Below are 13,166 nucleotides of genomic sequence, written 5' to 3' on the forward strand. Positions count from 1 at the left end.
GGGAAGGATACTGCAAAATCCTCCTGGGGGAAGGATTTTACAGAATCTTCCTTCCCACTCCACTCTGGGGCCAGCCAGAAGTAGTATTTGCTGGTTCTCCAAACTGCTCAAAATTTCCACTACCGGTTCTCCAGAACCTGTCAGAACCTGTTGGATTTCACCCCTGCTGCTGGCTCATATTTAAGTGATTGTCCACTAGGACTCCAAGATTCGGTGACGGTGTTGACAGGGGGGCAGAGGTCGACCACGAGGTGCCTCACTTGTGGGGTCCCACAGGGGTCGATTCTCTCGCCCCTGCTGTTCAACATCTACATGAAGCCGTTGGGTGAGATCATCAGTGGTTTCGGGGTGAGATACCAGCAGTACGCTGATGACACCCAGCTGTACTTTTCCACCCCGGGCCACCCCAATGAAGTTGTTGAAGTGCTGTCCCGGTGTTTGGAAGCCGTATGGGTCTGGATGGGGAGAAACAGGCTCAAGCTTCATCCCTTCAAGACGGAGTGGCTGTGGATGCCGGCATCCTGATTCAGTCAGCTGCAGCCGCGGCTGGCTGTTGGAGGCGAGTTATTGGCCCCAAAGGATAGGGTGCGCAACTTAGGTGTCCTCCTGGATGAACGGCTGTCGTTTGAAGATCATTTGACGGCCGTCTCCAGGAGGGCCTTCCACCAGGTTCGCCTGGTTCGGCAGTTGCGCCCCTTCCTTGATCGGGATGCCTTATGCACAGTCACTCATGCGCTCGTTACCTCTCGCTTGGATTATTGTAATGCTCTCTACATGGGGCTCCCCTTGAAGTGCACTCGGAGGCTTCAGTTAGTCCAGAATGCAGCTGCGTGGGTGATAGAGGGAGCTACGCGTAGCTCCCATGTAACACCGCTCCTGCGCAGACTGCACTGGCTACCTGTGGCCTTCCGAGTGCACTTTAAGGTGTTGGTTACGACCTTTAAAGCGCTCCATGGCTTAGGACCTGGGTACTTACGGGACCGCCTGCTGTTACCACATGCTTCCCACCGACCCGTACGCTCCCATAGAGAGGGACTTCTCAGGGTGCCGTCCGCCAAACAATGCCGGCTGGCGGCCCCCAGGGGAAGGGCCTTCTCTGTGGGGGCTCCCACACTCTGGAACGAGCTTCCCCCGGGTTTACGCCAAATACCTGACCTTCGGACATTCCGTCGCGAACTGAAGACACATCTCTTTATCCGCGCGGGGCTGGCTTAAATGGAATTTTAATGTTAAATTTTATTAATTTTTAAACGGGGTTTTTTAGTTTATGGCAAATTTGTTTTTTGTTTTGTTTACATTTATATCCCGCCCTTCTCCGAAGACTCAGGGCGGCTTACAGTGTGTAAGGCAATAGTCTCATTCTATTTGTATATTTACAAAGTCAACTTATTGCCCCCTCAACAATCTGGGTCCTCATTTTACCTACCTTATAAAGGATGGAAGGCTGAGTCAACCTTGGACCTGGTGGGACTAGAACCTGCAGTAATTGCAGGCAGCTGGTTTTAATAACAGGCTTCTTACAGCCTTGAGCCACCACAGCCCTGAAAATTTTAATTTTCAGGCTAATTTAAATAAGTTTTTTAAATTGCATTTTAACCTGTATATTGTATTGTTGGTTTTATCTTGCCTGTACACCGCCCTGAGTCCTTCGGGAGAAGGGCGGTATAGAAATCAAATAAATAATAATAATAATAATAATAATTCCTCTCACAGTTACTATTTTTGAGCCAGTTTTCACCTAATCTGTACTTGTACCTTTGGTTTTTCTTAACTAAATGTACTTTCTTACCTAAAACTTTGCTTTTCTCTACATTAAAATTTATTTCATTGGATAGGATCCAGTGTTCAAGTCTGTCAAGATCTTTTTGGATCCTGAGCTTGTCTTGTGGGCTGCCAGCTTAGTGTCATCTGCAAATTTGATGAGTTCCCCTCATGTATGTCATTTACTGGCTTGGGCGAACCAATAATGGGGCTGCGGGAGGCTCCACCCACCTACGCGGACGTCATGATGTCACTTTTTTGTGACATTTTAAGCCTCTTGCGCATGTACATATGATGGCACATGCACATTGGCGAACCGAACCAGTAGGGAAGATAAATTTCACCCCTGGTCCCAGTGATCAAGATTAGATAAGTGTTCTCTAACTATTTTCTTGCTTATTTTTTTTATTTCTAGTTTGACTTTTACTGAATACTCTGTTCCCTTCCTTCCTTCCTTCCTTCCTTCCTTCCTTCCTTCCTTCCTTCCTTCCTTCCTTCCTTCCTTCCTTCCTTCCTTTAAACTAGCCTGACTTCTTCCATTATTGAACCTCTGGAGAACATCAGCTTAGGAAAAGCCATTATAGTACAAGTAATCCTTGAGTTACAAATGTAATGGAGCCTGCCCATTCTATTTGTAACCCGAGGATTTCTGGGAGTGAATCTCATACCTTGAACAAAATCACTCCCTCCTTTCGCCCACACATTTGATAATTGAATGTACAGTTCATTAAGTGCACACGAGGTGTCTCGGGGTAGGAAAGGCCATGGGGCGGCCTAGTGATGGAACGGGCCACCTGCTTCAGACCATCCAAGGCCTCCCCCCAACCCAGTAGCTGATACTGCCTCCCCGGGGTCCCCACAATTGCTTCCCCCCACAATCCTGCTATGCTGGGTGATTTACTTTATGAAGATCTGTCTCCTCTCCACCTGTTTCTTTTCCTTCTTGGAAAGACCTCCAGCTTGACGAGGTCTTTGGCAAGGAAAAAGGAGGCCCCGAGGGCCATGCACATCCTTCTGGGGCTCCTTTCTCACCGGAGATCCGTTTGACGAGGCCTCCAGCAACAAAAAGAGGCCCATAAGGTCGCGCATGGCCCTCCAAGTCTCCTTTCTCATCAGCAAAACACTTGAAGATTGTGTCCCATTTTCAAAAAGCCTTTGCTGGTAGGAACAGAGCTTCAGAGGCAGGCACCTGCTCCTCCCAAGCTCCGCTGGTGCCAACAAAAGCTTTTTGCAAAGGGCTGCCAAAAACTACAGGAACACAATCTCCCTGAAGGCTTCAGCAAGGAAACAGCAAATGGAGAGAAGGCTTGAAGGACCGAAGCCTTCCCTCCATTTGCCTCCAGGCCTCAATTCACAAAGAATAGAGGCCTAAAGTGCGAGATCACACAGATCTCGTGCTACTGATCTCGCATGATCACGAGCTATTTTTCTCTGCAAATGCACTGAAAGCCTGAAGCTGTGAAGCAGGCAAAGAAAGTGTGACAAAGAGGAGATCTTAGCAAGGTAAGTCTGGAGAGTGCCTGTGAAGACCCAGACGGGATGGGGGTGGGGGATAGGCGGGTGAATGCTGCAGAACCTCTGCACTCATTCGTAAGGGCCAACAACTGCTGTGGTGCTGCAATATTCATAATTTTGGGACTTGTTTGGAAACGCTAGGGGCCACTTATTGCATAACTTCGAACAAGGGAACGCACGTAACTCAGGGATTACTTGTATAAACACAAGTATCATTTAGTTCCATCTTCTTAGAACAGTGAAGAATAAGAACAGCCATATGTTGGCAATCACTCAGAGAAAGAATAGTAAGGTGGATGATCTTTTAGTAGTAGTAATACTATTGTGTTTTCGGTTTGTATTGGTATGTTTTATATTGACTTTTTTTCTATGTGAGCAACCAACAGCCATATTTACTAATCAATCTCCTTAGAATACTTGTTCCTCATTTGGGTCACGCTTCTTTAAAATAGAATAGAATGAGTTAGAAGGGACCTTGGAGGTTTTCTAGTCCAGCCCCCTGCTCAAGCAGGAGAACCTGTTCCATTTTAGATAAGTGACTTGCTAATTACTAATAAGTAGATAATCCTACTTGCTAATTGTTCCCCAATCATCTTCCATTGTAGTTTCCAGACCAGGCCCAGGAATCATTCAAAATTTCCTCCTTTAGTTAAACCCCCCCCCACTAAAAAACAGCAATCTACCTAATAGATGCTGGGTTGATTTCCTGCAGCTGATCTTCATCCAGAAAGCACAGGTATTTGCCTCCCAGCATGTCCAGTAAGGGACCAGTGAGTGAGCCTCCCAGTTCCATATATCTTGCAACCAGTCGCCTGAGCTGCAAGAAAAGATGTTACGTTTTAAGAAAGGATGCATGTTCATAGCAATAACAAGAGGTGAGGCTGGTAAAGATCGAGAAAAAAATGCTGAAGAACTTATGTGGTCTAAGGAATGAGATAAAATTAAATTTTGATATATATTTTTATTCAAACTGACACATTTGGTCTACAGAGCAGGAAGTATCTAAAGACCATTTAACATTTGTATATCAGTAATATGCATCCATATAAGAATGCTACACTTTTTCTGTAAAAAGCTAAAGGGGGGGGGGTAGTCAGAAAAGTGATACACTTAAAGTAACATTCAATACACCTCTGGCTTAAAATGAAAAGCGAACAAAAAGATTTTGTTGTTACTAGTTCACAGCAATTCTGTTTGGCCATTAAATGATCCCTGATGGAGAGATCTGTTTGATACGCTACCTGTGGCATCTCCCAGGCACCATTGTTTGCATTCAGAAGGGCAGCCAGGGTGTCACTGGAAGTGAGGTTCCAACTGCCTATCTCGTCTGTGCTGTACTGACGTGAGAGGAAGCCAAGCAGTCTCAACTGATCTTCTGGAATCCCATCAGGGTAGCTCTAAGAAAGGGGAGCAGCCTTCGTTAGTAAATAGGTTTTATTAACGACCATGTAACAGCTGATGCTCAAAGGATGAGCAAGTTGGATTTTGAAGAAGTGGGATTGAAAGATGAATTTTGGTGCTGATGAATCATGGACATCAGGAAACCAAACAAATGGCTCACAGAACAGCCCAAAAATCCCACTTGTGGCACAAATGACCAGACATTAATTCCCCTGTTTCGGACACATTATGCAAAGACCCAGTTTTTTTGAGAAGTCTATAAAGCTGGGAAAAGAGGAGAAAAGAATGACCAGCAGCAAGGTGGATGGGCTTGATTAAAACGTCAAGAAATATGCTATTGAGACACTTCAAAGCCCAGGTTGAGGGCAGATCTTCTAGAAATATGTATTTAGCTGCTAAGAGTTAAATGGGGTTTAATTAATCGACATGGTAGAAAAAAAAGCACACGGCAAGAACGGTCTTGACACTTTTTTGGGGGGAGAACCCAGGAGGGAGGAGGGAAGGACTACAAAAGTAAAGTAAGTGTTTCAAAACACGACCAAGGACAGATCGATGTGTCAGTGTTGTCTGCTTAAAGACTCAATTAAAGTTTGTAGTAAAGAACGGAAGCAACTCAGAAGCGTGCCTTAAGAAACCAACTAATAGATGAGGACTGAGTCTTGCTTGCTCACTTTCCAAGATTCTACACCCTGAGCCAATGGTGAAATCCAATTTTTTTTTTTACTACTGGTTCTGTGGGCATGGTGTGGCTTGGTGGGCGTGGCAGGGGAAGGATACTGCGAAATCTCCATTCCCTCCCCACTCTGGGGCCAACCAGAGGTGGCATTTGCCGGTTCTCCGAACTACTCAAAATTTCCGCTACCGGTTCCTCAGAACCTGTCAGAAGCTGCTGGATTTCACCCCTGCCCTGAGCCCTTTTGTCCTGGCATTAAACCCGATTACTGTATTGAAATCCCAGTGGCCTGTTGTTAGTTGAATGAGTTTCTGTGCTTAGAAGACAGACGGACTTCTTTCTTCCTTCAAGGCAGTGTGTAGGTGGGAATGAAGCTTTTCTATCTTCTCTTCAAATACAGTGAACCCAATAGCCTAAGCCCATAAACTGCAACCAAGACAGGTAGAGTATGGATAATTTTGTTCCCCATTCTGCTATTCGATGCCTCAGTAGACTTTCAAGCACTCTGCTGAAACATACTTCTGCTGTGAATCTTCCCTTGAAGCCCATTATTGTAGATATTAAAATAAGAACTGTACTCATTTTATACTGAGTACTATTTCTAAAGAGGTTTTAAAATATTGTTTTAAAATGAATATAGTAGAATTTTGACAAATGACATTTTAAATCTTATGGGCTTATTTATTTTTTGCTATATGACTTATCTTGATAGCAATTTTAATTGAAAAATTAATTTTAAAATATTCTTTACATTTTCTTCTTAAGTTTAATGTATCACTACATGTTTTACCACTAAATTCAACACGGTGGGGGTGGGGGTCAAAAACATCAACATGGGGGCTCTGACCATGGGATGAGTGTGTCAACCCTACAGTCTCAATTACCGTTTCAATGTTTGGGACCCCCTCTGAAAACACCCCTGGTATACCTCAGGCCCTCCTCAGTCCGTGGGCCACTCACCTTGTCTAACTTCTTTTTAACTATGGCCAAGTAGTCATTTGGGAGAGGCTGTTCAAGCAAAAGAGCCAGGTTGGCCTTCACAACTTCGTCACTCAGACATGCATCCAACTGCTGGGCACTGTCGTACCGAATTATGAAAAGCGGATCTTCTAGGCTGCTGCTGGTGATGGGAGCAGACCGGCAAGCTGTGGGCAGAATTCACAAGGAAGAAATCATCTCTTTTTGAGCAGATTTTGGGAAAGGAAGACTCCTGAAAGTCACAACTCTTTGGCTCTGTTGCTCCAACTTCCAATTCTGTCAGGTCTCCTCCTGTCTCAGTGTCTCACCCTTTCTTCTAGTCACCCAAACATTTCCTCCTCCTTACTCATGGTTTTCCACCACATTCCCTTTTTTGGGGCTGCCCTTCCCCTGAATTTTAATGTACATGGTAAATAACAACGAACATGCTACAAAAATGATAGATTAACACTGTAATGTTGATCACATGATGGTTTGAAAGATTTTTATTATCCAGGGTGGGTGGGTGGGAAGGAGAATTTTTAAAAAGTCAGAATGGTGGCCACAACTGAATAACAGAAACTCAGTTCCTTTTTGCATGCATTGGGCATGTGATGCACATAAAGGGGGAGGGTTTTGACTGAACAATTACAATCACTATCTTGACTTTTTTGTGGATGTCCCCCCTACAGTTCTCCGACTCCTTGAACCTTTCCAGCTCTCGAGCTATTGTTAACATCTGTTAATATAATTCCTCTGGCCTCCTCTATCCCTTCTCTTTGCCCAGCTGGTCCTGGCTTTTTCCTCAGGGATATTATCCTCCATATTTCATTTTTCTGCCTCTCTTCTCTCCCAGCAGCACTGCTTCTGACATCCTAGGAGAACATCCACAAGCATCATTGCAGGAGCACAGCTGAGAGGGAGAGACGCTGAGCACAGCTCAATTTCTACCCATAATATTGGCAAGATGTAAAAAAGCGATCTGCCTTTATAATTGATTATGACTGCAGAAAAAAATAGCAATGCTAGCTAAGTATTGAAGAATATGCTGAATGACAAAATGATACGAGCTATATGAGATATACTATATAACCAGAATATTACTGTACATTTTTATTACTTAGGCTATCCAAGCCCCCTCTTTTCCAAGAGAATACTTTTTAAAATTCAGTGCATTTTAATTGCTTATGCATTTATTTTTATATTGTGCTTCCAACTCTCCTAGGATTATTTCCCCTTCATGTCTGTATGTGTTTGTGCATTTACAACAGACCAAGAGGCCATTGTTTTTTCTCCTTACTTTCAGTTGCCCGTTTAGTTCTTAGAGAGGAAGCTGGTTTAGATCCAACCGATTTTAAGAAGAGGATTGTTTTTGCCTTTGGAAAAGCTCTGTGGCTATTGTATCCATCCATCACCTTTCTGAAGAAGATCATCCTTTCTTCCTGAGGAACAGAACATCCATTGGGACATCACACATTTTTTTTTTTAATGAAGAGAGATAGTTTGATGTAACGGCTAACGTATCAGGCTAAAAACCTGGAGACTATGAGTTCCTGTCCCACCCTCAGCATGAAGCCAGCTGGATGACTCTGGGCCAGTTATTCTCTCTCAGCCCGAGATAACAGAGATTAAGATGATGACCACTTCTATTTCATGGTCGTAGCTGCCATCTTGACTTCAGGGTGGAACCACAGCACTCAAGTTCATCTGCTTCTCCTACCTTGTTAATGGAATCCCAGATAGTGTGATTTATGTAGAAAGCAAGAGGCCCAAGGTTTTCAAGGGTTGATTCATCCCAGGAGGCAGGAGATCTGTGTCACATGGAAATAGGTGTTAGATAGTGATGGTGTGCAATATTATTGTACAGGATACAGCTCATAGCCAGAAAAACAAAAACTAATAATTAGGTAAATGTGCAATTCTGACTCTGAAGACATTTTGAAAGATCTGTTTTTTAACATTTTATACTTTGAAGGAGTCTATAAAAATAAACTTCGAGCTATGCTCTGTTCCCATTAATTCAATGGTACTCCAAATTATCATCCTTGTGTGTCCCTGTATTTCATAGTAGTAATTAACCTTAGTACAGTCTTTGACCGGCATAACCCCATATTGATAAATATATATACACTTAGTTGGTAACTAAGCAGGACTTCCATTCATTTCTGTTTGCCATATGCCTTTCTATCCACTCAAAAGCTAACCAATGTTTGGTGTCCACTATGGGGTGTTCCCACAATCTAGTTTGTGTACCCGGGCATGGGTGGGGTGTTCTGCAAACCTGCAGAATTCCAAAGGGCTATTTTTTCTTTTCTTTTCTTTTCTTTTTGCCTTTGTGTTAGTGTTGACTCCTGGTGACTGCCAAGACAAGTCCCTGCAGGATCTATGGAAGATTTCAGAAGCGGTTTGCCACTGCCTCCCTCTTAGGACTGATAGAGTGCTGTGGATGAAGGTTGCTCTGCTAGTTTTGTGTTCAGGGGAGAACAGAATTCTGGGTCGCCTGGGATGCCTTAACCTGATTTTCAAAGGGCTAATATCCCCTCATCTCTATAGAGATTGCCAATTATACAAAATAAGAGGAAGACAGAACAGAACAACAGAGTTGGAGGGGACCTAGGAAGTCTTCTAGTCGAACCCCCTGCTCAAGCAGAAGACCTTATACTATTCCAGTCAAGTGGCTGTTCTGTCTCTTCTTAAAAGTCTCCAGTGGTGGAGCATCCACAACAGGCAAGCTGTTCCACTGGATAATTGTTCACACTGTTAGGAAATTTCTCCTTAGTTCTAAGTTCTCTCCTTGATGAGTTTCCATCATTTGCTCCTTGTCTTGCCTTCAAGTGCTTTGGAAAATAGGTTGGCCCTCTCTTCTTTGTGCCAGCCCCTCAAATATTGGAACACTGCTATGTCTCCCCTAGTCCTTCTTTTCATTAGACTAGACATATCCAATTCCTACAATCATTCTTCATATATTTTAGCCTCCTGCCCCTTAATAATCTTTGTTGCTTTTCTCTGCATTCTTTTAGGAGTCTCAACATCTTTTTTATAATATGGTATTCCAAGTGTGGTCTTACTAAGGCTTACTAACATTTCACGTAATCTTGATCTATCTCTTTGTTAATATGGCCTAGGATTGCATTGGCTTTTCTGGCTGCTGCCACACACCGCTGGCTCATATTTACCGTATATACTCGAATATAAGCCGATCCGAGTATAAGCCGAGGTCCCCAATTTTACCCCAAAAAACTGGGGTAAACTGGGGACTCGAGTATAAGCCGAGGGTGGGAAATGAGGCAGCTACCGGTCGGGGAAACCCTCCCTCCCTCAGCCGAGAAGGCTGGCGGCTCCCCCGCCCCGCCCTCTCACTGCACCGGCAGGGCTTCCCCGCGCTAATGCAAAAGCCCGCCAAGTTTGCGCCATCCGGTATAATGTGAAAAAAAGAAGAAAAAAAAAACCTCGAGTATAAGCCGTATATACTCGAGTATAAGCCGAGGGGACGTTTTTCAGCACAAAAAACGTGCTGAAAAACTCGGCTTATACTCGAGTATATACGGTAAGTGATTTTGAGAATTTCCTGTTTGTGTGATAAAAAAAATGGATTTTTTTCTATTTTTATTTTATTAAAAAAAGTTAAAATATAAAACTCAAAAAAAATGTAAGAGTAACAAAAAAATCCACAAAACATTAAAAAGGTGCATAAAAAAACTAACACATATTCATTAATATGTGTATTAAAAATTGAAGTCTTGTATTAAAATTAGAGGGAATGTGTTTGAATGTTGCGTCCCCCATCCCCACTTTTTAACTGTAGTTTTAAAACCATCATTTTTCATTCTTAAAAGACTCTCACTCACCCGTATAAGGTGTTCCCACTGGCCAGGAGCCTCCTGAGGGCTGTAATCTGTGCAGCTGTGAGATCTGGACACTCTTTCAAATTCTCCAGGATTGTCGGGTCAGAGTCTGTGATGGTGGATGGCTTCATGTCACACACAAAGACTCCCAGCTTTTGGAGCTGCTCTTTGTTGAGTGAGGTATTTTTTACTCCCTTGTAAAACAGAAATCGAGCTTAATATTGGATCCAGGAGTTTTGCCTGGCTCAGGGCAGCCAGAATTTATCCTTATCTTTCAACACCTGATCAATCCTTAACCTGCATTTGGATGAATGCCAAGTTGGGAGCCATACTTGCTGAGTACAAAGCAAAGTCAAGAGGAGTCAATTGTTTGAGTTATTTCTTTTTTGGGTAGGATTTCCCATGTGACCAGTGGGTCATATACCAAAAGCATTAAAATCAAAGACCAGGGTTAGCAATGAACAAGTGGAATTCTGAGTCAACCAGTCAAGGGATTGATTGGCTCCAACCACCCTTTCATTTCTCTCTGTGTCTCTGATCTACCATCTTCTGGAGGAATTGTAGGGGCTTGGAATATTCACAGAGGCCAATAAGAACCTGTTGTATCCAGATCTGGAGGTGTACGGCAAGGGTCCCTAACTCCTGGGCCGTGGCCCATGACTGGGCTGTGAGCCGTTTGGAACCGGGCTGCGGAGGTGGCAGGCAAGTGCGTGCGTATATCCCCACTTGTGCAAGCAGCAGACGAGTGCTTGCACTCCATTGGTACGAGTGGCAGGCGCATGTGCAAATGGAGCTGCATGCGCACACCTGCTTGCCAGCCACTCATGCAGAACCATCCCCTCCCTCTGCCGGTCTGTAAAGGCAGAAAGATTAGGGAACTCTGCTGTAAGGGATGTCATGTGCCTGGAAAAATGTCCATCTATATATAAAACTGACTTTCACCCCTCCTCAAAAACACTGTTTTCAAAGAGACAATTAGAAGGAAGGACTCCTTATAATCTCAAATGCTGAAGATTTACTCAGGATAAAAAAAGAAATAAGAGAGCAGAATAAGAGAGTTTCTATGGCAGTGGTTCTGAACTTTTTTGACAATATATCCTTCTCAGCATGGATCCCCACTTATATGCATATATGTATAATTTATATAGTGTACATGTATTATTATATATTATATTAAAATATGTGTATTATAGAAGAGAATTCTTTATTGGCCAAGTGTGATTGGACACACAAGGAATTTGTCTTGCTGCATAAGCTCTCGGTGTACATAAAAGAAAAGATACATTCGTCAAGAATCATAAGGTACAACACTTAAACATATAAAACATATCCCCAAAATGAAATTAGAAAAGGCAAAGATAAATAAATATAAATCAGTATTGTAACCTATCTTCTCACATCTCAATTAATCATCTTGTGCATCTCTTGAGATGTGCACACCCCAGTTTGGAGAGCCTGCTCTGTAGAACACAAAAGTCAGCCAGGAGGGAGAAAGAATCATCACTCACAAAACAACGCAATGCATGCTCCAAAAGTCTGGTCCGCTGGGATGATCCATTGGCCAATAAACTTAGGTTCCCTTGAGAAGCCAAAGTGTAAAACATTTCACAGCTTTGATGTTCTACTTTACTAATGCTGGAAAAAAAACAGAACTGTCATCATTTAAGATGCAAGAAAAAATGGTTTATTACTCCCTCCCTCCATAGCTAGACTTAGAGAGTAAATGTGTAAATGAAGATCATTGTTGCTCCTGGGACTCATTTTTTGGACAGTTGTCGGGGAAGGTTAAAATTGCTAGACTCAAAAGAGAGCCAGAAGGAAAGCTTTAATAGCTGGCTTGAAAGGGGCACAAAAGCCTCTCCCTTCTGTTGGAGAGCGCACTTCAGAACTACTCACGGGAAAGAAAGCAGAACATCTGCTGGGTAGCTGCTGAGGTTTGTGGTCAGGTTGCTTTTAATGAGAAGTCTGGCCATGCAGGAGAGCTGATGGGAAGAAAATAAGACATTGCTGTCACAATAAGCAAAAAAAGATAAACTTCCCAACCACGTGGCCACCTGCGTGGTTGCATCTCAGCCCGTCTAATCTCCATCAGCATGATCAAAATCCAGGTGGGCAGACCGAAGGTGTCTTAGGGGGTCTTCGGAAGAGTTCAGGGGAATTGGATGGCTAAATGAGTGGAGCTCAAACACCCAGAAGTTACACATGGCTGGGAAAGACGAGAATCAGAATTGTAACCAGATTTTGGGAAACACTGTGCATAATTAAAATTATGGCTTGCTAATTTTTTTAACTTAATGCTAAGCAGAAAATTAAAGGTCATCATTATTAAACATGGTTCCAATTCACTTATAGTACCACAGAGGCTTCTTTCAGTTGGAGATCATAGTTTAATTCTTCCTGAGAAGGCTGCAAAATTGTCAACAAAGTGAAATGGAAGAGAGAAATCAGCAACAAATTTCTCAGATAAACTAACATGTATGAGTTTACAGGCATTAGTGAACTCTACACCAGCCACTGTAGATGTAAAGCAGTGTAGAATCAGACAGAAATAAAATCTAATTGCACATTAAAAGTGGAATGTATGGGGGAATCAGGCTTTTGGCTGACACTTTCCACTATTTCCTCCAAGAATGGGTATCCGTGGTGTGTTATTCAGACAGAAAACTCACAGGCTCATGACTTACCAAGAAGAAAAGAGAGTTGGAGCTGTTTTTCTGCTATAAGAAAGATGTTATGTAGAATGAAATTCCCTCTTCTACATAATCCTGAAGTAAATAGCTTAATGGTTTCACCTGCTTTAGGAAGTAGCAGATCACAAGAAATTAATTACCCAGCTATCCTTTAATATCCAGTCAGCTAATGTCAGGCTTGTCCCAGCCAATTCTGGACATGTTATAAGCAAATGTTCTAAGACAAAGGTCTTGAGAGGTCAGTTTTATGGCAAATACTAGAAAAGCCATTAATGAAAAAAGCCAGTTTATAGATTACGGCTGGATATATCACAAGTGAAATTC

At 43.0% G+C, this 13,166-nt stretch overlaps 1 protein-coding gene and 1 long non-coding RNA gene across 7 annotated transcripts in view; one reads left to right on the plus strand and one right to left on the minus strand.

The window, feature by feature from the left end:
* Positions 1-13,166, minus strand: part of LOC131185003 (uncharacterized) — a 136,776-nt gene that overhangs the window by 18,186 nt on the left and 105,424 nt on the right. For all 5 annotated transcript variants that reach the window (XM_058157014.1, XM_058157016.1, XM_058157013.1 and 2 more), the window contains 8 exons: positions 12,049-12,134; positions 11,661-11,787; positions 10,156-10,346; positions 8,028-8,118; positions 7,608-7,749; positions 6,311-6,495; positions 4,518-4,673; positions 3,960-4,093 (listed from right to left, as the gene is read on the minus strand). In XM_058157014.1, the coding sequence (XP_058012997.1) occupies positions 3,960-4,093; positions 4,518-4,673; positions 6,311-6,495; positions 7,608-7,749; positions 8,028-8,118; positions 10,156-10,346; positions 11,661-11,787; positions 12,049-12,134 (1,112 nt within the window). The remainder of the gene's footprint in view (positions 1-3,959; positions 4,094-4,517; positions 4,674-6,310; positions 6,496-7,607; positions 7,750-8,027; positions 8,119-10,155; positions 10,347-11,660; positions 11,788-12,048; positions 12,135-13,166) is intronic.
* LOC131185010 (uncharacterized) lies at positions 2,668-10,346 on the plus strand. Of its 2 annotated transcripts, XR_009152073.1 has the most exons (3): positions 3,007-3,264; positions 5,702-5,791; positions 7,614-10,346. It is a non-coding gene; the product is annotated as an uncharacterized LOC131185010 (long non-coding RNA). The 2 variants fall into 2 exon arrangements; XR_009152072.1 differs by lacking the exon at positions 5,702-5,791 and having other exon boundaries at positions 2,668-3,264.

This window comes from Ahaetulla prasina, chromosome 14 (genome assembly GCF_028640845.1).
Source record: "Ahaetulla prasina isolate Xishuangbanna chromosome 14, ASM2864084v1, whole genome shotgun sequence".
NCBI classification, from domain to species: Eukaryota; Metazoa; Chordata; class Lepidosauria; order Squamata; family Colubridae; genus Ahaetulla; species Ahaetulla prasina.